General features: G+C 41.5%; 1 protein-coding gene across 3 annotated transcripts in view; it reads right to left on the reverse strand.

The window, feature by feature from the left end:
* MYO5A (myosin VA) overlaps window positions 1–19113 on the reverse strand; it is a 197222-nt gene extending 178109 nt beyond the window's left edge. For 2 of the 3 annotated variants that reach the window (XM_018054218.1, XM_018054215.1), the window contains exon 1: window positions 18835–19113. In XM_018054218.1, the coding sequence (XP_017909707.1) occupies window positions 18835–18861 (27 nt within the window). In that variant the 5' untranslated portion in view covers window positions 18862–19113. The remainder of the gene's footprint in view (window positions 1–18834) is intronic. The other variant, XM_018054211.1, reaches the window with a different exon arrangement.

Consider the following 25346-nt stretch of genomic DNA (forward strand, 5'->3'; position numbering starts at 1 on the left):
TCTATTAGCCCTGTTTGTTCTGACCCCTCCTCTGTTTCATCTACTCTGAGTGTACCATCTCTACAGCACAAGAGCCAATATTATTTGTAAGCAAGTCATTGGTTCCTTGAGTTACTGAGGTGGTTCCCTTCCCAGACATAACACTGTCTGCCCCACACATGGTAACACATATGTGGGCAATCATACCCAAATCTCCCAGTCTCAAACCATCCTTTTCAGCCTTTTTTAAAATACATTTTTATGATATGTATATATGTTTACATGTATTTTTCTTTATATCTTCATTATTATGCTACCAAAAATGCAGCTCTGGAACATACATAAAATCTTAAAAAATTTTTTTTAATTGGAGGAGAATTGCTTTACACTGTTGTGTTGGTTTCTGCCATACAATGTGAATCAGCCATAATTATACATATATCCCCTCCTTCTGAAGCCTCCCTCCCTTCTCCATCCCATCCCTCTAGGTTGTCACAGAGTGCTAGGCTGAGCTCCCCGTGTTATATAGTAGCTTTCCACTAGTGATCTATCTTACACATGATAGTGTAAAGCCTGGTGTGCTACAGTGCACGGGATCACAAAGAGTCAGACACAACTTAATAACTGAACAAGAGCAAAGTATATATATGTTAATGCAAGTTTCTCGATTTGTCCTACCCTCTTCTTCCCCTGTGCATCTGTAAGTCCATTCTCTTTTGAACATGTTTTCAACAACACAACAAAACGTAGACCTTTTGTATCTGTTAAAGAAAAAATCTGTAAACTAAATGTTATGTGTTAATTTCCTCTTATTCCCCTTTTAACTATTGAGAAGTGAAGTTGTTCAGTCATGTAGGATCACTGCAATCCTACTGTAGCCTACCAGGCTCCTCCATCTGTGGAATTTTGCAGGGGAGAGTACTGGAGTGGGTTGCCATTTCCTTCTCCAGGGGATCTTCCCAACCTGGGGATCAAACCCAGGTCTCCCACACTGCAGGCAGATGCTTTATCCTCTGAGCCACCATGGAAGCCCCCTTTTAACTATTATTAAAACTAAAAGTAGATTAAACTTTCTAGTTTGCTCAAAGGCAGTGTCCTCAAAGGATAGGTCACAGAATGCAAGCTTTTACTGATTATAAAACATTGAGTTGGAAAACCAAGATAATTAATCACATGGGAAAAAGATCTTCCTACTTATTAATCAACCCAGTTTTCCCTAACTCTGGCTTTCTCAGTCCAATAATCCCATTTTCCTTAACTATTTGGAAGACAAAAAAAAAAAAAAAAAAACCTTATAATATCAAGATCAGCTGACAGAAACAATGATGGGAATATACATAGCCTCTTCTTCCCTCCAATAACCCAGCAGGCAACCTGACCTGGTATTTGCCACCCTACTTGTACACACAAATGTTTGCTTGCTAGGTCAACTGTGTTTAAACTAAAATATGACAGCTATAAATAAAACGATAAAATAGAGGCCATTTTTAGATTGTGACAAAGCCTAAGTTCATGAACTTCTTTCTTGAAAACTGTCACTGAAGGCAAAGAGAGAGCCTCAAGAGAAAATAACTACACGGCCTGAATGATTCATGTTGAAATCAGAACCACTAGATGAGAACTGTAAGATGCATCAATAGCTTAAAAATGGTCTCAAGTGAACAATCTGTGCCATTCTCCTTCTCTAGTCCTTGGGGAAAAAAAGTTCTAAAGTCTTTAATGAGACTGTATTCTATTAATTATTTGAGGCAGTTTTTGTTTCACTGGAATTAATTAACACGACCCTTCTTCTTTAAGCTCCAGCTGCATCTGATGTCACTGCGCTGTGACAGTGAAGAATGAAAACCAAAGGACAACTGGCTACTTAAGGAATTAAATTGACTAAAGTGAAAAGCATGCACAGAGGTAGTTCTGGTGCTCTGACTGTGACTTTGTGTCTATATACTGACCACATTCTGAATAAAATCAAACTATATAATTTCAGACTTACAAAATCTTAATTTCCACCCCAAAGAAGAAATTTGCAAGCTGGAATCATGTGTAGTGGCACTATTTTATCCATATATATTTTATAACAATTAATCTGGCCTCTACCCATTCAGATTTGTTAAATTTCACCAGCTTATAATAGTTACCTTAGAAAATCCTGAAAAATAACCAACAGATATGCAGCCCAAATAAGAATATGGGAGATACTTAACCTTAAGAAAAAGATTAAGAATCTAGGTTTAATATACAGAATGATATAGATTACAGTGGACTTACAGATTTTTTAAACTGGTACTATGTTCTTCTAAATGACCCCACCATGTAGGTTTTCATAAACTCAGATGACACACCCCAATCCTTACTTTAACCAGTTAAATTGCACTCTGCATGTTTTGTGCACATCCTTATTAAACATGGGGCTTCCCTGATAGCTCAGCAGGTAAAGAATCTGCCTGCAATGCAGGAGACCCCAGTTCAACCCCTGGGTTGAGCAGATCCACTGGAGAAGAAATAGGCTACCCACTCCAGTATTCTGGCCTGGAGAATTCCATGTACTGTATAGCCTATGGGGTTGCAAAGAGTGGACATGACTGAGTGACTTTCACTTTCACTTTATTAAACATACCATAGTGGGAACCCTGGCTCCAAGGGACAAACCGGACCTGGAAGACTCCATTGGGCAATAACCAAGGAGGCAAATTTGCATGGTCCACAGAGTATTCCAACTTTCTTGAGTATAAGGCTTTGTTCTTGACACCAACTCAGAAAACTAGAGGACCCAAAGAAGTACCACTTCTGCCCCAAAGGGACTTAATGTCTTCTGAAGAAGCTGGCCCCTAAGAACCCTTGCCCAGTTTCCCAACCTATTTCAGTTGGAAGCAAATTATAGGAAAGTATTTGTAAACCAAGGGGGTCTATTTGAAATACATTAACAAAAAGACTCCTTTTCAGACTTTTCAAGATCTCATGTCTCAGAGATTATTTCCCAAGTTACTTAGCAAATGTGATTTGTTTGTTTTTTTTTAAATAACTCTGCTATATAACTCTTTTCCCTTTAGCCTAAGTCAACTTTTTATTTCTAAATCCCACATACTCTGAGCAACCAGGCTGTCCCATCATTAAATATGGATGCAGGAGCTTGGCAAATTTCAAATGGCTTTAATTAGTCAAGGATAGTCTCCTCAACTAACAAGAATAGGCAGGTACAGAAATGTGTTGACTTCAACACAACTTATCCCACTATGCTGCTGATGCTAAGTCGCTTCAGTCGTGTCCAACTCTGTGCAACCCCATAGATGGCAGCCCACTAGGCTCCTCTGTCCCTGGGATTCTCCAGGCAAGAAACTGGAGTGGGTTGCCATTTCCTTCTCCAATGCATGAAAGTGAAAAGAGAAAGTGAGTCACTCAGTCATGTCTGACTCTTAGCAACCCCATGTACTGCAGCCTACTAGGCTTTCCTGCCCATGGGATCCTCCAGGCAAAATTACTGGAGTGGGATGCCATTGCCTTCTCCCACTATATGATTTCCAAAATCCTGGATAAGGAAGAGACCCACTGTCCTTTTAGGTTGGAGCTAACCTACAGCTTCATTCCCCTGGCACACTGATCAATAACCTTGATCTTTCTAACTCTCTAGTCTGGAGAATTTCCTCCTAGCAGGCTGTTGTGGCTGACACACTCTAATATACCAAATATGTACTTGTATTTAAGGATTTATTCCTGAGTGCTTTGATACTCTTGCATTTTTTTTTTAGTCCTTCTAAGCTCTAACTGGATTAATCTTCTTAACATTGATATGATAATCAAGTTTTTGCACCAATATTTTTATTGCAGAAAAATTGGATGTTCTATAATTATAGTCAGATGATTCACTGACAACTACAATTGGTTTCTTTTTAAAGGAACACACAAAGGCTTTTGATTCTCTTTAGTTAAATTGTCAAAAAATTGGACATACTTATCATCGGGGATTGGTTGAATAACATGACTAATTCATGCAGTATAATAGTCGGAAGCATTAAAAAACACAGTATTTAAGAATATGCATTGGTATTGTTGCTGTTGTTCAGTTGCTCTTTGCAACCCCATGGACTGCAGCATGCCAGGCTTCCCTGTCCTTCACCATCTCCTGGAGTTTGCTCAAACTCATGTCTATTGAGTCAGTGATGCCATCCAACCATCTCATCCTCTGTCGTCCCCTTCTCCTCCTGCCTTCAATTTTTCCCAGCATTAGGGTTTTTTCCAATAAGTCGGCTCTTCACATCAGGTGGCCAAAGTGTTGGAGCTTCAGATTCAGCATCAGTCCTTCCAATGAATATTCAGGGTTGATTTCCTTTAGGATTGATCTCTAAGGAGATCAAAACAGTGTTGGTAGAGGAAAATGTTTAAAACATACTCTTTAGAGAAAAAAAATCTTGCTACAAAATAGTCTGCACAAAATAAACTGTTTTGTTAAAGAAAATACACACACACACACACACACACACACAAACCCCACTACACTTATATTAAATATTAAAAGCATCTAACGATAGTGGGATTACATGCAATTTTTTCTTTTGTATTTCTGAATTTTCAAAGGTTCTGCACTGAACATTCATTATTTTTACATTTTTTTGTTATATTTTTTAAAAAGCTCCCATAAAATTTTTTAATTAAAATTTTAAAAATTATAAATAAATAAGCTCCCAAAGTAATTCTGCAAGTCATTTCTTATGCTATTTCACACCTATTATTAGTAAAAGTAATGGACCATCTTTCACCACAGAAGACTCTCAATTAAGTTTTAACATAAGTGAAGCAGTTTTTCCCGTTGCCTTTAAAAACAGCAAAATTATTTACTGGGTCACTACTATGTGCCAGGTCTTCTCACATATTCTATTAAAAGTAAAACATTAAGAATAGCCATGGGGGGAAAAATTGGCTGAAAATATGTCAACAGTAATGTCATCTTTTTAAAAAAGCTCATCACCACCACTCAACAAATAGCCCAGTCCACTAACTCTTACTGAGCTTCGCTATGGCAAGCAGGAAACCCCGTGCTTCCCACTGGTGCCAGCCCACAGTCTTCCCGCCAATCAGGAGACAAGAGACCCAGGCTCCATCCCCGGCGAGAAGAGTCCCTAGAGGAGGAAACGGAGACCCGCTCCAGTGTTCCTGCCTGAAAAATTCCATGGACAGAGGAGCCTGGCGGGCTACAGCCCATGCAGAGTCGGACACAACTTAGCAACTGAGCACACACACGTACACACAAGAGGGAAACATGGTGAACAAAATCCAGAGTCAAGGAAAGCTGGAACACAGCCTCTAGCAGCAAGCTTGCTTCAGCTTCTGAGAGAGGGCTTCCACAGACCACCTGCATCAGAATCCCTTTGGCACACTCGTGAAAAACAGATACTTGGGACTCTCAAAATCACTGTATCAATTTCTGGAGGCAAGACCCAGAAATTTACATTTTAAAAAGTATTTCAGATGATTGGAACTAAGACAGACTAAGAACTCCAGTGTTGTAAAACACCAAATCAAGAGATTAGAACTAGAAAAAATCTTGAATGTCACGCTAAGGAATAAGCTCATTCTAATAGTAGGCAGTTTGAGGGGGAGGGGGTGGATTGGGGACCAGGCACGGGTCTTGAGCAAGAAAGCAGCATGTTGAGATCTGTGCTTTGGGTCAGTACTGCTTGTTTTCAGCATGAGCTGAAAACAGAACTGGAAGCACTGAAGAACAAGGGACAGTGATTTATAACAATGCATCAAAACTTACCAAGAGAAAAATCAAGTGGATCCCATTGCTGGTGCCAAAAAGAGGAGTGTGGGCTGGGAGGAAGAAGCTCAGTAAGAGTAGTTAATAGTTGTTTAATCGCTAAGTCATATCTGACTCTTTGTGACTCCATGGACTGCAGCCTGCCAGGCTCTTCTGTCCATGGGATTTCCCAGGCAAAAATACTAGAGTGGATTGCCATCCTTCTACAGGGGAATCTTCCCAGCCCAGGGATCAAAACTGAGTTTCCTGCATTGCAAGTGGATTCTTTACTGTTGAGCCACCAGGAAAGCCTCATGAAGAGTTACTGATGAATAAATATGAATGCTAAAATGTTCAATTCCAAAAATACAGGTATGGAGAGGAAGATTTAGAGGAAAATTGCCAATGGTACTTTAATGTTATTTAATTAATGTATTCTTTGAATTCTGGGCTTGTTACTAGACCAAGCCTTGGTCTAGATGCTGGGTCAAAAAACAGGTGAGAACCACTGAATTCCATGCTTTAAATAGATGAATTGCATTGTATGTGAATTATATCTCAATAAAAATTATAATCAAAACAAGATAGCTCCCTTGTCCTTACAATGCTCAGAAATATACAAGGAGACAGACAACTGTAATGCAGCGTGGTAGGTGTCAGGACACAGGGGCATCTTAGCCAGACTGGGTCTGGGGGAACTAACTCACAAAGAGTAGATAAGGCCAGGCAAGGGGAATGCTCCAAAGCAGCAAGAAGGCACCTAGAAAGCTCCTGACTTCAGGTGAAGACCTGAATGCCCCAAGGGAAACACGAGTGAAGAGGCAGTCCCGGGGTGAAGGTAAGTTAGGAAGAGCCCTGAGCGTTACAGCCTCACTACTGGAGGCATGGCCTTCAATCCAGCAACACTGGCATCACCTGGAAGTTGTTAGTTGACTTGGCCCCACCCCCAGGCCCACCCCAGATCTTCATCAGAATCTCAACTTGAATGAGACCAAGTGATTCAGATGGATACCAAAGTTTAGGAAGCACTACATCAATAAATTTATTCTCAAGGCAAAATTCAATGGGGATATCACTGAGGAATTTCAGGACAGAGAGTGATAGGATCAGATATTACATAAATATCACTCTGGTAGCGCAATGAAAAACAGATCACAGGAAGTAACACCAAAAATTGCTTAGGACACTATCTGGGGATTCAGGAAAGAAATAAAAAGGATGAAAACAGAGTAAAAATAATACCAGGAAATGGAAACTGATCAGTTAGAGTAGGATGGGAATGGTGGGGGTGGGGGAGAAAGTCAAGATAATTTCTAAGTTTGGGGTTAGAGTTTTGGATTAGATGTTGATGCTATTCACCACATAAAGAATGCAAATAACAATAGTCAGAGTGGCTCAAATTGCTTAAATATGTACCAGAGATTCCTGTAAGTGCTCTGCATTAACAATCTCATTTAATCCTCAAAAAAACACTATGAAGTAAGCATTACTATTATCCCATCCTAAAGATAGGAAAACTAGAATGGAGAAGTTAAGTAGCGTACAGTGGTGTGAAGAAGGAGGAGATGACAAGTTCAATTTTAAATACCTTAGGTTTGAGATGCTTCTAAAGATGGCCATAAGGCAGTTGTCTGTTGTTTATAGGGAGAGCAAGTAGGTCAGAAACAGATTTGGAAGTCATCAGCACAAGGCTGGTCCTGACTCATCAGGAGACAGTCAGGCCACAGTGGGAGGAAGGGAAGGTCAAGGACAGAGCTGAGTAGCCCCGGTCTCTAAAGGGAAATAAGAGGCACCTGAGCTTATGAAGAAGACAAAGCAGCATGACAGAAAGGAGAATGACAGCTGTAACTGAACAGCAACAATAATAACCGCTAACGTTTTAAAGTCCATTAGTTCAGTTCAGTCGCTCAGTCATCTCCGACTTTTTGCGACCCCATGGACTGCAGCAGGCCAGGACTCCCTGTCCATCACCAACTCCTGGAGTTTACTGAAACTCATGTCCATTGAGTCGGTGATGCCATCCAACCATCTCATCCTCTGTCATCCCCTTCTCCTCCCGCCTTCAATCTTTCCCAGCATCAGGGTCTTCAAATGAGTCAGTTCTTCGCATCAGATGGCCAAAGTATTGGAGTTTCAGCTTCAACATCAGTCCTTCCGATGAATATTCAGGACTGATTTCCTTTAGGATGGACTGGTTGGATCGCCTTGCAGTCTAAGAGACTCTCAAGAGTATCTCTAACTTTCTTGAAGAGATCTCTAGTCTTTCCCATTGTATTGTTTTCCTCTATTTCTTTGCACTCATCACTGAGGAAGGCTTTCTTATCTCTCCTTGGTATTCTTTGTAACTCTGCATTCAAATGGGTATATTTTTCCTTTTCTCCTTTGCTTTTGCTTCTCTTCTTTTCACAGCTATTTAAAAGGCCTCCTCAAACAGCCATTTTGCTTTTTTGCATTTCTTTTTCTTGGGGATAATCTTGATCCCTATCTACTGTACAATGTCACGAACCTCTGTCCATAGTTCATCAGGCACTCTGTCTATCAGATCTAGTCCCTTGAATCTATTTCTCACTTCCACTGTATAATCGTAAGGGATTTGGTTTAGGTCATACCAGAATGGCCTAGTGGTTTTCTCTACTTTCTTCAGTTTAAGTCTGAATCTGGCAATAAGGAGTTCATGATCTGAGCCACAGTCAACTCCTGGTCTTGTTTTTGCTGACTGTATAGAGCTTCTCCATCTCATGAAGTAGATATTGTTATCCCCATTATAAAAATGATGAAATTGAGGCACAGAAATGTTAAGGTCACAGAGATAGTGAATAGTGAATCCAAGATTCAAACCAGAATTCAAGTGTAGAGTCCATGCCTTGACAGCTATGATGCACTGCCGGAGTTTCAGGTACTGGGAGAGGTGGAAGCCAAGGAAGGAACAGTTGTGACAAAGTCCTCTGGACAGTCTGGTCCATAGTGAGGCCTCAGTAAATATTAACCATTATGATTTGTTAATTGTACTGCCTTGTAATCATGCCTTTATGCAATTCACAGTTTTTAGAAGAAAGAAAATGAAAACTAAATAAGGTAAATTTCTATGTTTTAGTGGAGGAAGAAGAGCAAAGAACTTTCAAGGATGCTAAGGCTTCAACTCAAGTTTCCTATGTCTTCAATACCTAAATTTCCACACAATCGACCTCCAACCACATTTGTGGCTACCAGGCCTTAAAGTGGGCTGTTATACCAAGCAATACCAGCAGGCCTCACAAACCCCGAAACACCTTCTATGTTTGAAGAGTCCATTTTACAGTGATGTCCTTATCAGTGGTGTGTTTTGTCCCATCCTAATTGCTTTAAAATAGGTGTGTGCTCAGTCACTCAGTGGTGTCCGACGTCTTGCAACCCCATGGACTGTAGCCCTCCTGGCTCCTCTGTTCATGGAATTTTCCAGGCAAGAATACTAGAGTGGGTTGCCATTTCCTACTCCAGGGAATCTTCCCGACCGAGAGGCCAAACCTGCATCTCTTGCGTCTCCTGCACTGGCAGGCGGGCTCTTTACCACTGAGCCACCGGGAGCCCAGGTGTTGTGCAGCAGGCCTCTCAGCTTCTTCACGGCCCACTGAAGAAAAACTCTTCCTCTGACCACTCCAGACAAATAGTAGTTTGCTCTAATTAGAAGGATATGTTGTTTACAATGAAATAACATATAGTCAGGTAATTTTCAAGTTACAATGTAATGGTTTATACTTTAAGACAGCAGCTTCATGGTTTTTTTTTTTTTTTTTTATCTTTTTAAAAATATTTCTAATTCTATTATGCTTTCTGACCCAGAGTCACCCAAGATCAAGGAGAAACAGTGAATAAGAACAACAATAAGGAAAATTGTCAGAAAAAGTAAATAGTTCAGATTTCCAAAAGGATTAGTTTTTTTCAATAAACTTATATATTCTACTCTAAGAGGATTCTTCCAAACAGAATAAAGGTACTGGATGGCAGAAGCCATCTCACAGAAATGGGACATCTGGCCATCCTAGCCCTGAAGCAACATATATAAAAAGTGCTATTTTAAAAATAAAATAACTATCAATACCCTACACTGAAAAATCATAAATGCCAACCCTTGCCAGAGAGATGTAGAGTCTGAAATTGACTAAAGCTTACTAATCCAAGCAAAGATTTATGTACAACAATGTTCATCATAGTACATTTCTTTGTACAGTGAAAATTGGTGGTGGTAGTGGTAGTGTTTAGTCACTAAGTCATGTCAGACTCTTTTCAACCCATGGATTGTACCCTGCCAGGTTCATTGATCCATGGGATTTCTCAGATAAGAATATGGGAGTGGGTGGCATTTTCTCCTCTGGGGAATCTTTCCAAGCTAGGGTTTGAACTCATTTCTCCTATACTGGCAGGTGGATTCTTTACCAACAAAACCACCACGGAACCCACAGTGAACATAAATTATGGCAAACAATTTATGGTACACCTGGGTGATGGAATATTATGCAGCCATGAAAAACATTTTTAGTGAATATGTTATAGGACTCCCAGTGGTTAAAAGTCCAAGCTCCCAATGTAGGGGACATGGGTTCAATCCCTACTTAGGGAACTAAGATTCTACAGGCTGCACAGCAGAGTCTAAAAATTTTTGCTTTAAATTTTTTGAGTAAAGAAATATTTTAATATAAAAATTATCTCAATATATATTAAGCTTAAAAATCATAAAAATACCAATATAAATACATAAAAGACTTAAAGAAGTAAATTAATGGTTGAAAATTATAATCTCTGGATGGTATAATTTGTTTTTACAAAATTTCCCTTTATGCTTTTCTATATTCTCTGAATTATCTATAATACAACGTTCCTATAAGCAGAAGAGGTATTACTAAAAAAGTCAATTTTTAAAAGTTTTTCCAGTTAATCTCCATTTTTATTTTTAACTCTCTTTCCCACTTTTCCTACCCTAATCTAAGTCTCAAGATCTAGGGCAGTGGTTCTCAAGCAGGGGCAGGGGAGCAGGGATTCCTCCCTGGGGAACATTAGGCAATGTCTGTAGACAACATGGACTGGTTGTCACAACTGTGGGTGGGGGATGCTACTGGATCCAGCAGATAAAGGTTAGAGATGCTGCTAAATATCCTACAACACACAGGACATGTTCCCCGAAAACAGAATAGTGCAGAAGCTGAGAAATGTTTGTTAGAATAAACAAAATGAGTATAAACAGGAAGGCTGGGTTAAGATACAATATTAGCTCTAGTGGGTTTAACTTCCCATCTCTAAAATAAGATTTTAACGAATACACATTCTAAACTGATGAAAGTTTAATCCAGGTTTTGACCCAAATTTATTATTATTAAGAAGTACTTTTCTTAATTTTATGGAAAATATCTCTAGTAGTTCTGCTTCCAATCTGAGCATGATGCTTAGCAAACTAGAAGATATTTTTCAGCTTGAGCATAGAGATCAAACTTGTTTAAAAGTTGTTTTAAGTACTGCTATAAAAATTTTTTAAAGTGACAGTATATCCTTAAAGAAATAGCTGATTATCTTATTCTAATCACTCCAGTATGGTAAGATGAAAAATTAGGTTCTAACTAGTCTAGCCTAATTTAAAATTAGTCTAACACAATAGTGTTTGTTTAAAACATGCATATGCAGAAAATGATTTATATAAACTCACACAAAATTACTTTCTAATTAAGATTGAATAAAAGATAATTTTTATTATCTTTATTATCTTTTATTATTAATTTTCATCTACCTCTAATATGCTTTTTTAAAAAAAATTGAAGTATAGTTGATTTACAATATTATGTTAGTTTCAAGAGTACAGCAAAGTGATTCAATTTTATATTTTTTTCCAGATTATTTTTCATTATAGGTTATAAGATACTGAATATAGTCTCCATGCTATGCAATAAATTCTTGCTATTTATCTATTTTATATATAGTAGTATATATCTATTACTCTCATACTCCTAATTATCCCCCTTCATATGCTTTATCAACATTTGCTGTTATGGATTCTCCAAGGCTTTTCTTTTAATTGGAAGTTATTCTCTAGGGGAAAGATAGCCAATATCCTCCCAGTCAAAAACCCTCCCCTTCATCTGCTCAAAAATCAGAACAGGAGGCAGAACTCAGGCGCTTTGGCACTTTTGGTGACTGATTCATAGTGGATATTGTTTTGTCTCTCTAGCACCATTCCTTCTGACGGGGAACAGCTTTCAGCAACCCCACGAGGTCTGAGTGGGACCATCAATCACAATGTCCTATCCTCCCTCTGGCCTCTGAGATGAGCAAGACTGGACTGCTCACTGCCTTCCTCCCCCATCACCTCCTCAGCACAGTGTCAGGAGAGGGCACATGACCACAAGCAAGGTCAATCAGAAACCCTCCACCAGGCTCTCTTCCAGGCCCAGAGCTAGACCATGTGGTTCGCGGGTGCTACTTACCACTTTTTTTCATCCAGAAAAGAACGGTCCTGAGGATGAAACCAATGTGAAATAGCAGTTCGACATGAAAGCCAGTGACAGAGAACCCCAGAGGCCATGTCCGAGTCTTGAACCTAGCTATGCCTGGGCTCTTAGGACATCTAAGCAAATAAATCCCTTTTGGCTTTGAGCTGGGTTTCCGGCACTTCCAACTAAAACAGTTCTGGCTAATAAACTGTCAAAGAGAGATCTGGAAATTCTACGTGTCAGAACTATGATCCATGAATTAACCAGACCCTTTCTATTATCTAACACATAGCTTAGATATCAGGTTTCATTATAGGTTGTTATAAGATACTGAATATAGTCTCCATGCTATGCAATAAATTCTTGCTACTTATCTATTTTATATATAGTAGTATATATCTATTACTCTCATACTCCTAATTATCCCCCTTCATATGCTTTATCAACATTTGCTGTTATGGATTCTCCAAGGCTTTTCTTTTCATTGGAAGTTATTCTCTAGGGGAAAGATAGCCAATATCCTTCCAGTCAAAAACCCTCCCATTCAGGGAGGGTTCATATATTCATTATATGAATAATGAACCTGAGACAATGTGTCTCATATGTCTAAAACAATGGTTAGATTAGAAATTCATTTTAAATGACTGTTTATTTCAAGCTCCAGCAAGTATCCTTACTAAACTGGGGTATGATGTTATAAACTTCTAATCTTGATATTAAATAATTCACCATTTTCCCAGTTTACCTTCATCTTTTTGAAGAGTCTGTCTTTTTATTCAGTCAAGCCTCTTCACTTCCCTGATCATTTTATTTCTCCCATTCTGAAGTTCCTTCAGAATATATTTATCAAGTTAAAACCCCAACCATAGACACAGGATTCCTGGCCAAGACAACATATGCTTTTGTATGAGTGAATAGAGAGACAAAACCTGTTTTTTGTGTGTCCCATCTCCAGTCCAGCCCTGTGCTCACATTTATGAACACAGTGGCACTTCAGGCCAAAGCAGGTAGATAAATGTTCTTCATGAACACTTAGGAGTGGATGACGCACTTCTCCTTTGATTTCAGCCAAGTTAGCAGCTATTATTTTGAAATTAAAGCATAATCACATTATCCCTAAGTTCTACAATTGGCAAAAGGCCTCTGTGGAGACATTTAATGCAAATGAAAGCTGGTTAAAGAGTTTCAACTGAAAAGGGCTTTAAAGAGAAGTGGAGGCTGTCTAAGGTGTGAAGAAGCCAGGGATATGTTTCTGTAAAGGTTAAAAATCTCTATCAGTACAAACCCAGACAGGCATTACAACTAAGGTCGATGGGGCAAGAGAACTGTTAAAGGGCAGAATTGACTTAAGGGCATTTTAACACACTCATGACCTAGGAAACGAGGCATTAAAGGCAAACACCATTAGCAAAGGTGAGGAATGAAAGAAAGATTAAATAAACCACCTAAGTTCCTTTCCATTTACTCCCATCTCCCACTGTCGATGAAGTGTGGGTCTCTGTATTGTTATCAGTATCATTTGGGCTCCAAGGTGGAACTATAATATACATTTTTGGGGAAAAAAAAAAAAAAAAACAAACTCTTTCCTCTGCCCCTGCAGGTAAGCCAATTCCAGTAAATGCTTTGAATAAGCAGGGAAAGAGAAGAACCCAAGAACCTGAGAACTTCTGGGAGTGAAGAAATGCTCTATATCTTGTTCGTGATGGTGGGTACATGACAGAATATCAAAACTCAAACTGTGCACCTAAAATGAATTTTATTACATGCAAATTATACATAAATAAATTTGATTAGCGAAAGACAGACACAGAGGTAGGAGCCAGAGGGAAGGGAAGAAGACCACCTCCCAGGTAGACAAATGGAGAAAGTCTGGGAAAACCACTGTGGGACAGGACAGGATAGGCCCGTCAGAGTGGAGTGGGGCTGCCCACTTGGTATTTCACCTAGGGTCAGGTCTTATTCCGCAAATCAGCCAGGAGTTTATACTTCTGATAATACCTCATACTTTGTTAAAAACTACCCAAAGTGGGGACAAACAAAGCCAATCCATCCTCCAGTGGGCCATGTGCCTCTAGATTCTCCTGACTAATTTTGCCGCCTCTTCCACACTCTCAATAGGAACGCTATCCCCCTCCACCCCATATCAACCTTTTGGAAGCTGAAGTTAAATCCCTGGAACCCCATTCAGATCATCCTAATGCCCACCTACTTCAAAAAGCACCAGGAAAATATAAACTATTTATCTGGCCGTAGCAACTCTCATTAAAATTGTAACTTTTTGGTAACCTTTTAGCCACTGGGCAATACATCAAACTGTCACACTTCAAGAAACAGTAACAAATTTCAAGAGGAAATCAAGACTATTCTGCTTTGCTCAAGCAGTCTAAAGAAGTATTTCTGAGTAGCTTACAAGTTTCACAGAGTCAGCAAAACTTCATGATACAATGAGAATTAACTGCCAGTTTCTAAAGCTAGAGCCACTGGTGTTAACTTACACTATTCCCTCTCCTTCCCACCTTGAATCTGCTTCATCACAGAGAGCTCTCACACCTTCTGCCTGTACCTCAATCTAGCAGACGTCCATCACTTTCCATTCTGTTTCCTCCAACAGTTTCCTTGGTCTCCGTGATGCCCAGCTCTCCTCTCTATTACTCACCCTGTTAAACATGCCTGAAAATGTGCTGACTTGTTTAACCATTTCTTTATACTGTTTCCGTCCTACAAGTGGACTAATCATCCCAAGCCATTATTTTCTGTTTCTCTCCTGTTAAAATATTCTTTCATGCATCTAACAAATACTTAATGAGCACCTACCGTGTGGAAGACATTGTGCTAGGCTCTATAGGAGGTAAACAAACCTGATCAGCATCTCAGGGGGCTAACAGTATTACGGGAGCAGCTTACATACACACAAATAACTATAATAAGATAAAATGTGTACAAGCCAGGCCATTGAGACAGAACTGTCAGCTGGATGTCAAGTGAAATTACAATTAGTAAAGGAGAAGAATTGGGCAAACAAAAGGCTACAGAGGTTTCCAACCATTAACAGGCCAAAGAACATTAGGAAGAAATACAGACAGAGGAGCCTGACAGGAGACTTTAGAAAAGCGAATATACTTGCCAAAGCCCCAAATCAGGGCACAATATAGAGATTTCTGTTCTGCTTTAAGATGTTGGAAGCAGTCTGAGAAATGCAATTTCAACACCAAAATATTAGAATTTCCAGGATTGATGCCTTGAAGGGACAATGGCATAGAACATAAAATTGAAACTATCCCAGAAAATATCTAGTCCATGTGGCTTCGGTAGGTATGAAGAAATATAATGGGAAAGGAAGATTACAGAATACGATCTATTGGCCTAACAGGTGTTTCACCTAAGGAAGTTTACTTGGCTTCTCAAGTCGGGGGTTTAGATAGCTTTTGTACTGTTAGACAATTCAGCATCCTGACAAACTATGGGACTCCTAATTGAACTTCAGGTAATCCTGGCTATTCTACAGCATTTATGTGCTGCCTGTGGAGTCTGGGAACCTCATGAGAGGAAGACTGGGATGCCATTGTATTGCTGTTGGTGATCCATCCAGGTCTAATTAATAAACCCTGCTCCACAAATGCTGAATCCTTTGAAGTTGCTGAAAGTAGTTACAGGTGATGTCATGATTCAGATATCCACTGGCAAGTCATGACTAGCAAATATTTCCAAAACCAGATATAATCAGATGTCACAGCCACCTGTAATTCTTTCAGGAAGAAGTCGGGTGGATCTAAAAGCAAATCAACACACAACTGTGTGGTTATACTAAATCCCTGAGCTGTACATTTTAAATTGGTGAATTGTATGGTGTGTGAATTCTGTCTCAATAAAGCTGTTATTTTAACCAACAACAAACATGTTTTAATCAAAATGTTAGTTTCCAGAAATGTTGTATCCTAGGAACCAGGCTATTGCCTTGAAAATGTTTATACAGCTTGAAAAATTTACAAAGAGGAAACCCTGCTAAATTGCTGTGACAAAACTATTATCAATGTAGCTAAAAAGAATAAACTGAATGATCTTTTGTCTTTCACTGTAATAGGAGCTGATTTGTATCACACATCTAAATCTGCCTTTAAGCTCTGAATGACATTTTTTAAAGGGCACTTTACAAATTTAACTGCTTTATGTTGAATATCCTAATTATGGCATGCCACTATTACGTCTTTCTTTGTAGACTACCCCAGAACTTCCTTCCCTATAATTCTCTGCAAGGGAAAAATTCTTGTGTTTATCCACTGATATTACTTCTAATGATTTCCCTCTTCCTCTAATAATCACTACCCAAGCCTCTATCTCTAGAATCATTCCAACCTTCTTATGTCCCAACCTGTTCCCTAACTTCTACAAATAAATATCATACCAGCTGTCTGCCTGCTGCTGAGGCAACAGCAGGTTATTTATGCCCTTGGAGATTCAAATTGGGCCAAAAATAAAAGAAGCAGGCTGTGAGTCCTTTGAGGAAAAGGACTGTGTCTTGTTCATGTGAGAACTCCTGAACATTCCGCAGGGTACCTGGCATTCAGGAGGAGCTCAATAAATAGTTCTGCCTGCCATTAAGCTAAGGTCCACTCACAAAAAGAATAAGCCAACAAGCCAAGTGACCAGATTATTCTTAGATACAAATGTATTTAGGAGAAGACAATTAAGCTCAACTTCCTTATTGATGCCTAAACCAGTTTGTCTTTACAATGACTAGAGGGTGAATTTTAAAACAGATTGTGATGAGGCTACTATGAAAGCCCCAAAACTTACAATTTAAAAAATCCCAGGATCTTAAAAATTTTTTTTCTTGCCAATCATTTGGGGGTGTGTGTATGGGGGGTGGCGGTGGGAATACAGATCCAAAATCCAAGAGAAACATATTATCCAACCAGTCTTGTTAAGCAGGCTACAAATAGGCAGGCAGCTGAAGGATGGACTCCTCAGGCAGTGAAGAATGGGGTCTATACAAAGTAATTGAAGAATATTTATAGACCCTATCTCTTCTTGTGAAAATGACTGATATGTCTTAGCACTTACCTCTAAGAAATGAGTTAATATGTATAAAGCACTTAAAACAGTACCTGGCACATAGTTAGCTCTATATAAGTGTTGCTTAATGAAGTAAATTCAGATCAATTTCCAATTGCATTCAATCATATGTTAGAATCCACAGTGCCTTAAGAATGACCAGGTTTAGAGAGAAGTTTCAATTGTGTAGTTTTCAAATCTGCAGCTGGAAACAAAGAGATCCCAAGAAATGTTTCTTGCAAACTCATTTCATGCTTGAAGAAATACACCTTATACTTGTAAAGAAATTCACAGGTTACAAAAGCAATCCCATCTATCATTAAGTTTGATACTCACAACAGCCTTGTGAGAGGCAGAGGAGGTAAAATTAACTCCATTTACAGATGTGTAAACTAAAGTACAGAGAGATTAAGTGATTTGCACAAGGTCACACAGTAAGTGAAAAGGCCCAGACTAGAAGAATCAAGGTCTGGGAGTGGGGGGGGGGTGTGGGGGGAGAGGGGGGCCAGGAGCGGGGCTTGGGGGTGTGTGTGTGGTGGTGTCCAGACCTCTTCCTTCTATAACATGCTGCAACTTGGACTTTCTTGGGTCATATTTGGAAGCGATGATTCTGGGACCATAAATGTAGACTTGAAATGCAAGACACAAATGCAAACTTGAGTAGTTAAGGCAATTCTGTTAACTGGCATTAGAGGTAATTAATAGCTGGCAAAACACTGATCTACACAGGAGTGGTAGTATAAAATGCCATGACTACACACAGTCACAAAGGGCACCACACACTGTCTTGACGGGTAAGTTCTCCAAAATATGCCATTCAGAGATCAGCAGCACCAGAGAATATTGGCGTCAGTATAAGAAAGGAAAAGCTGCCACTTCCCTTGAACTAAACCCAGAAGGAGAAGGCTCGCCCCAGCGGCTGGTGAAGACATGGAGCCTAACAAGGCTCTGAGGGATTACACGCAGATTGCAAATTCCCAGCGACAAATGAGTATCCACCATCCCAGTGAAATCAGCTTGCATTTATTCGTATCTTCCCAGGGGCTCTCCACCCCAGGGTAAGCAATCTGAAACCGGGCAACTAAAGGTGAAAATCGACGCGACCGTTTGCAGGATTCCAAATCTCACAGAAGGGTTGGCTGGCGGTTCAAGTGGCACCGCATACCAACACAAGACGTTATTTTAAGCGCGTGTCCCTAAGGGAGAGACCGACCAGATCTAGCATCTACCAGATCTATCATCTCCCATCAGCCAGGATTTTTCCTAAAGCAAGACTGAGAGCTGAGCAATCCTGACCCAGGCCCGCCCTACTAAATCCACAGGGGCCCTCTTTCCACTTAGAGACCCGCGCTGCTCCAGGCCCAGAAGCGTGGCAGGGACCAGAGAGGCACCCCGAGGCAGGCTGCCCCCGCCGCCTTAACCATCAACGCCCGAAAGAGGAAGGCGCCCCTGCAGCTGACCCACGGGCAGGGACCGGGATTTTGAAAGGCTCGGAAAGGGGATGGTGCAGGCGGGGCCGCACGGGGCCCCCGCGCCCCGGCCCCTCCCTGGCCTGACAGCCGACGGCGGCGGGTGGCGCGGCCCTCTCTCCACTGCGCGGCTCGCGAGGCGCCTTACCTTTGTGTAGAGCTCGGACGCGGCCATGGCGGGACCCGCGGCGCCGACGCCCCCCGCCTGTGCGGAGGCCGCACCTCTCCTGGGCGGCCGCCCGCGCCGACTAGGAAGCGCCCCGGCAGCCGCCGGCGGGGAGGAGGGCAGGGCAGGGCCGGGCGGGGCGGGCCGCGCGGGGCGGGGCGGGGTAGGGCGGGGCGGGGCGCCTCAGGAGCTGGCGGCCTGCGGGGGGCTCGCCATCACTCCCGGGCTCGCCGCGAGCAGTGGCGCGCGCGCGGCGTGCCCGGGGTCCTCCGGGCCGCCGCCACAGCCACCCAGGCGGCCAGTGATGCTGCCGCCGCCGCCTCCCTGTGCATTATGGGAACGGGAGGAGGCTGCGCTCCGGCGCTGCTGCCACCGAGGCGGCTTCGGGTTCTCTCGGGCTCACGCTGCCTCCCAACGGCTGCGGGTCCCAAGCATCATCTGCCTGCCAGCCAGCGTCGCCGCCGCCTCCTCCCGCGCTGCAGAGCCCAGAAGCCCGCCCCAGGACACCCGCTGCTCGCACAACCTTCCCGTGGGCGCGTCGCCTCCTGGATGCCCCCGACCCCAAGCAATCACCGGAAGGTGCAGAATAGCCCAGCCCCCGAGAGGGGAAGCGATAGCTGTGTCACTGAGGGTGGCCAGGTAACTGATTGCGAGTCTGCAGGGTGCTTCTCCTGTGCGTCCCAGAATTTGTAGAGAAAGGAATTTGGGGAGAGGCTTCTTGGAAGGTCACAGAATAACCAAGAATTCCAGAAGAGCTTTGTTAGCCTTAGAGGCCTGGGAGTGAGCAAGAACCGGGAATCCGAGAGAAATAATCACCATGGTCACCCCGACTGCTTCAGCATCTGCCACAGGGTCGTTTCGTGAAACCAAAGCATAGGGGTGTTTTTAGACTGTAAGTGCGCCTGGTACCAAGATGCCGCCATGGGGCAGCCCTGGAACCTCCACTCCTAGGCCTGCGCCTGTATAGCGGTACAATACCCTTTGGTCCCAGCCTCTTTCTCTATCTAGTCGCTGTTATCCTTGCACTTCAAGCACAAGAATGTGATCCTTCCACTCCACCCCCATGCCGTCTTCATCCCCTACCTCTTACCCAGCCACACTTTCATTCCAGCTTGGCTAATCTCCGTATTTTTCATCCCAACCTTTTTTTAGTGTGGCCATCTTCCCTCAGTTCTTCGAACTCTCAAGTGGTGCCTAGTGTCAGTGCTGGGGCTCTGGAATTTCCATCAAGAGCGTCTCTCAAGGCTGGTGCCCTTGGTAGTGGTGTGTATCCTGCATGTGTATTTGAAGGAAGATCACTGTTGGGGGGACACTTGGAGCCAGTCCTCCCCTTACTCACTGTCTGTCCACAGTGCTCAGAGCTGCCAGAGGTAATAACTAAAGAGACCTGCAGAATTCTCTGTACCTTCCAATTCTGAAACCACATCTTTGGATCCCACTCTTTCTTTAAAAAAGAGATAATCTGTGCAGCTATGAGCAGTACACCAGGAAGGGCACTGGATTGAGATTTAAGAGATTTGAATTCTACCCCTCACAGGTTCTCCATGCCTTGAATAAGGGGGGTAACCACTCTGTTTTCTCACCCTGCAGCTTAGTAACCTACCTCCCAGGGAGTGTGCTGATGAAGGGGTTCAGGGTATACCACCTCAGGGTATATGCTGCTTTGGTATAATGGCTATTTTGAGTTGGGGGACCTTGAAACACATCAAATACAAGAAAAATACTGACCTGCCTTCTTTTTCTCAAAAGCAGAATATGAAATTTCTATATGAAAGATACTCTCCCTAGTACCAGAAGGAAAGTAACATTCTTATCTTCAAGGACGAGAAATCCAGAGCAAGAGAATTCTATACAAACAGACCTTGTTATAATTCTTATCTTCCTTTAGCCTCCCCACATTGTCACTTTCCCACAACTGCTTCTCTTTGTTCAACCCAATATAAAAGCTAGTAAGTTTTGTCACTTATGTGGGTCTTCAATTCCTTATGAAGGCTCTTGTATCATGTACAGGCTCATGTATCATGTAAAATATGAATCAGAATGATTTTCTTGCATTAATCTATTTTTGTCAGTTTAATTTTCAGACCCAGCCAGGGACCCTCAGAGGGTGGAGGAAAATTTTTTCTTCCCCTTAACGGAAAAAAACTAAAAAATTAAGTGTTATAGGCATCAGTGAAGTTTTTTGGTTGTTTTGTGTTTCCCCTGAAGAAACTAGAATTATGTTCTAATTCCTGAACATATGTGTTGAACCACTCAAATATTTGGGCCCATTGTAGGAGGAAGGTAATGAGGATGAGGAAGAGGAGAAGGGTTTTCTGCCCTGGACCTTACATTAATTCATTCAGGAGAATCGACTTAAAAGCTGGAAGAAGCAGTCAGGAAGCCCTGATGGCTGACCTCCACACCTTAACCATGTATGTTCGTAGTCCCAAGCACTCTGCCACCAGCAAACAGGGGAAACCAGAAGTAGGAACAACTTCTGAGGGTTTAAGATTTCCCCCTCCCAAAGAAGTAACCAGAGTATATTTTATATGCTATTTTAAATTGATGAAGTTTTCAATTATTGCTTTATAAGGGGGAAATTTTTCATGTAGATTGTTTTCCAAATGAAGTGTCCAAATTATTGTGAAAAATCGCTTTCCTCCAAAGTATTTGTTTCAACAGACACTGAGAGAGCTACATTGTACCAGAAAATATTCTACATGCTAAGGTTTCAAGGGTAAACAAAACAGAGACTTCCCTGGTAGTCCAGTGGTTAAGATTCCTTGCTTCCAATGCAGGGAGTGTGGATTTGATCCCTGGTTGGGGAACTAAGATACCACTAAGGGGCAAAAAAAGTAAACAAAACAAATAAAATCCCTGACCCCCATGGAACTTACATTTTAGTTAGGAAGACAGACAATTATAAAGTTAGAAAGTGAAGATGATAAGTGTATTAGTTTGCTAGAGCCATATTAAAGAACCATGACCTGGAGGTTTTAAACAGAGTCAGCTGGAGGCTAGAAGTCTCAGAATAAGGTGTTGGCAGTGTTAGTTCCTTTTGAGATCTGGAAGGGAGACTGTTCCATGCCTGTCTCCTACATCCTAAAGGTTTGGCATCCTAGCAGTCTTTGGCATTCCTTGGCTTCTGTTGGATCAATCTCTGTCTTCATCTTCATGAGGTATTTTGTGTGCATACGTGCTTCTGTCTAAATTTCCCCTTTTTCTAAGGACATGGTCATACTGGATTAGGGTCCGTACTAGTACCTTCATCTTGATCATCGGCACAGGCCCTATTTCCAAATAAAATCTCATTCACAGGTTGTAGGAGTGAGGACTTCTACATCTTTTAGGGGGCACAATTCAACAGTTAGCCATGTGCAATGGAGAAAAACTAAATAGAGACGAGAGAGAAAAACTAAACAGCATTTTTTAGTCGGGTGGTCATTGCTTTATTCAAAGTGAAAAAAAAAAAATCTACTAAGGGCCTGTCATGCAATAGCTCTTAAGACCATAAAGACAGAGATGAATGAAATATAGTCCCTGGCCTGGGGGAGCTCACCGGAAGAAGTAGCTGAAGGGGTACGGGAAGGGGCAGCCTATGCTGCATGGTCACATAAAGTAGTAATTCTAATTCTGTAACACTGGTCCAGCTCTAGAGGCAGATTACAGTGTAGGTGGTTACAGTACTTTTGTTGGCAATTACATACCCTAATATTTAATGTTTCAGAGGACTATGCATAGGCATAGGTGACCTTTGGGTGGGAACCTCATACAGTTAATTAAAAGATCCAAAAGATGATATGGACTCGGGGGCATGTGTGGGTGTGTGTATGTGTTCAGTCACTAAGTCTTTGCAACCCTGGTTGGGGAGGGAGTCATTTATCGTTGAAAAGATATGTAAAGGAACAGCCAGGGGGAACGAGGCTATGAAGCAGAAAAAGCAGAGTGAAGAATAGACAAAAACTGACCTAAAAGCCTTGAAATTTGGAAGGCAGACATCAGGTGTGCCTGAATGCCCACCCTTGCAGTTCCCTAGTTCCAGCCAGTTATCCTAGCTTCCTCTCCCTTGGGAGCTTAGGCCTAGCCCCACTTTAAGGCTCCCCAGGCAAGGAGGATAAAAAGGATCGTACTTAACTCAAAAGGTACAATTATTTTTATTCCCAGTACTTATTACTCTAATTCTAGATTCTAATCTTGGGTTTCCTAAAATATCTCTGAGCTCTGGCCTTTTGTTCCCAGTCTTCTAGCCTGTGTGCTGACCACCTGCTATTGAAGCAGCCTCTGCATCTCCAAGCCTAGCTTCTTCTAGCAGTTATTTGTTCTAGATCTTGAAATACTGTCTGCTCAAATCCATAGTACTCATCTGCTTTATATTGCCTTTATCTTCCTGAATTACTTGACTTCAAATACTTATTAGCCACTCTCATTCTGTGCCTCTAATAACCACTGACACATGTCTCCCTTCCACGTGGTAATGGTGGAAATCCCTCAGGAGTGAAAATGACAGATCCCACACCCCTTCTGCCATGTAAGGATATAATGAAAAGACAGCCACATATGAGGAAGTCAGCTCTCACCATATACTGAATGTGCTGGCAATTTAATCTCGGACTTTCTAGCCTCTGTAACTGTGAGAAATAAATTTCTATTGTTTAAAAGCTACCCAGTAATTTATGCTATTTTGTTATAGCAGCCTAAATAGGTTAAGACACCTGGAAACCACAAACACCTGTATTTTATTCAGGTTTCCTTAGTTTTTACCTAGTGTCCTTTTTTGTTCCAGGCCTCTAGGATTGTAAGAAAATAAACTTTTTTTGTTTAAGCCACAGTCTATGGCACTTTCCTAAGTCAGCCCCAGCAAAGTAATTCAGGCCCCCTTTCCACACAGTTGAATAAATTCACCATATGCAGCCCACACTTAAGGAGGGGAGAGTCACGCTCCACCTCATTGAGGAGAGAGTAATGTTCCACCTCCTTGAGGAGAGAGTATCTCCATAAACCTGGATTTCTTCTACATGGATGATTTGTCTCATCATCCCATTTATTTGCTTATACATACAGACTCATGGATATTTATTTTACATTTTGCATTATAATGTTATACTATTTTATTTTGCTGCTCAAATTGCTCAAGCTTTGGTTATTGGGAAATTTCAGTTGGTACCTGTATCCCTTTCACATACTAGCCCACCCCCTCCATCATTCTGTGTAGGTTTGGGGTTTTTATTTATAATATTTTTAGCACTTTCTTTCTAGTACTACAAGATTCTACAAACTCATCTTGTAAACTCCCTGCCACAGTTCTAGGATCAGCCACTTCTCCAAAAAGTCCTGATACATTTCACTGGAGAATATTAGAAGCTATGATCTCAGCCTTGTTGCTACAGGGGTATTATTGCTTCTAGACCTTCTCAACAACAGAGCAAGGAATTATGCGTATGCTAACCTGTGTATGTAATGTAGCCCCCTATATTAAACCAGAGTTCATACTGACGTCTCCAACTCCATATCTATTACCACCTAGATCTCTCTTGCCTCATCCCCTAGCTTACTTATAAACTCTACTAAAGTGAAAAACCTGAGCTTTTTTTTTTTTAAGAGCAACTTCTGTGTGTATTGTAGTTGAGGGGTTCAGTGAGATAAATGAGGAAATGGACTGGAAACTGGATAGTTCCATAGAATTTTAAGATATTATTAATCAAATTCTCAGTCCTGTCTGTCCTCACATATTCTCTCCCTGCCTTTGACTGCCTGGTTCTGCCATGTAGCAAGATCATATAGAAGTTATATATCAAGAATTAAGTGACTTCTTAAACAGTATTTTTGACGGGAATTAAACAAACTTAGGAGTCAAGTCAGAAGGCAGACAAAACTCAAAGCTTAGGACTGTATAAATTTGTTAACTTCTTGGGTATACTACCTGGCTGTATATTTAAGGTCCTCTTTTAATGCTTCTAAGCATGTCAGATCGAAATGAATAAGGAGATGAAATAAACTCTGAAACTTCACACCTTCAGGTAGAAGCCGCTGAAACGTGCTGAAGGAGCACACCAGCAGGCGTGGCGGCGTCTGCCATACTTGTGCTCGCCTCATTTTCTATTTGGGGAGATTTTCGACACTAGTCCCGCCTCCCAATAGTCGCAAATCCTCCCCTCTTTTGCGTCCTGCATGCAGTCCTATGACCTATCCACAAAGATCAGCTTCATTTGACAAGACTTAGGTTACAGGCGTGAGAAATACGGAGAAACAGGCTCTTACCCAGAACTTCCACTTGTCAGTGAAGGTAGTAGCAGAGAGAGCTAAGTTTGGGAGACAACACACATCAGCGTTGAGTTCCTGGCTTGCGGTGGAGGTGGCAGCAGCTTCCCTAACAGGCCGTTGTTGTGTCGTGTTTCTGGGATTGTTCCTAGATTTACATCAAGACTTTCTCCAGCCTTTCTAACAATTTTGTAAGTGACCTGGTATCTTTCAATGAATCCCCTTTCTAAGCCAGAAATAAGAATTTGTGATTA

The sequence above is a fragment of the Capra hircus genome, chromosome 10 (genome assembly GCF_001704415.2).
Source record: "Capra hircus breed San Clemente chromosome 10, ASM170441v1, whole genome shotgun sequence".
NCBI classification, from domain to species: domain Eukaryota; kingdom Metazoa; phylum Chordata; class Mammalia; order Artiodactyla; family Bovidae; genus Capra; species Capra hircus.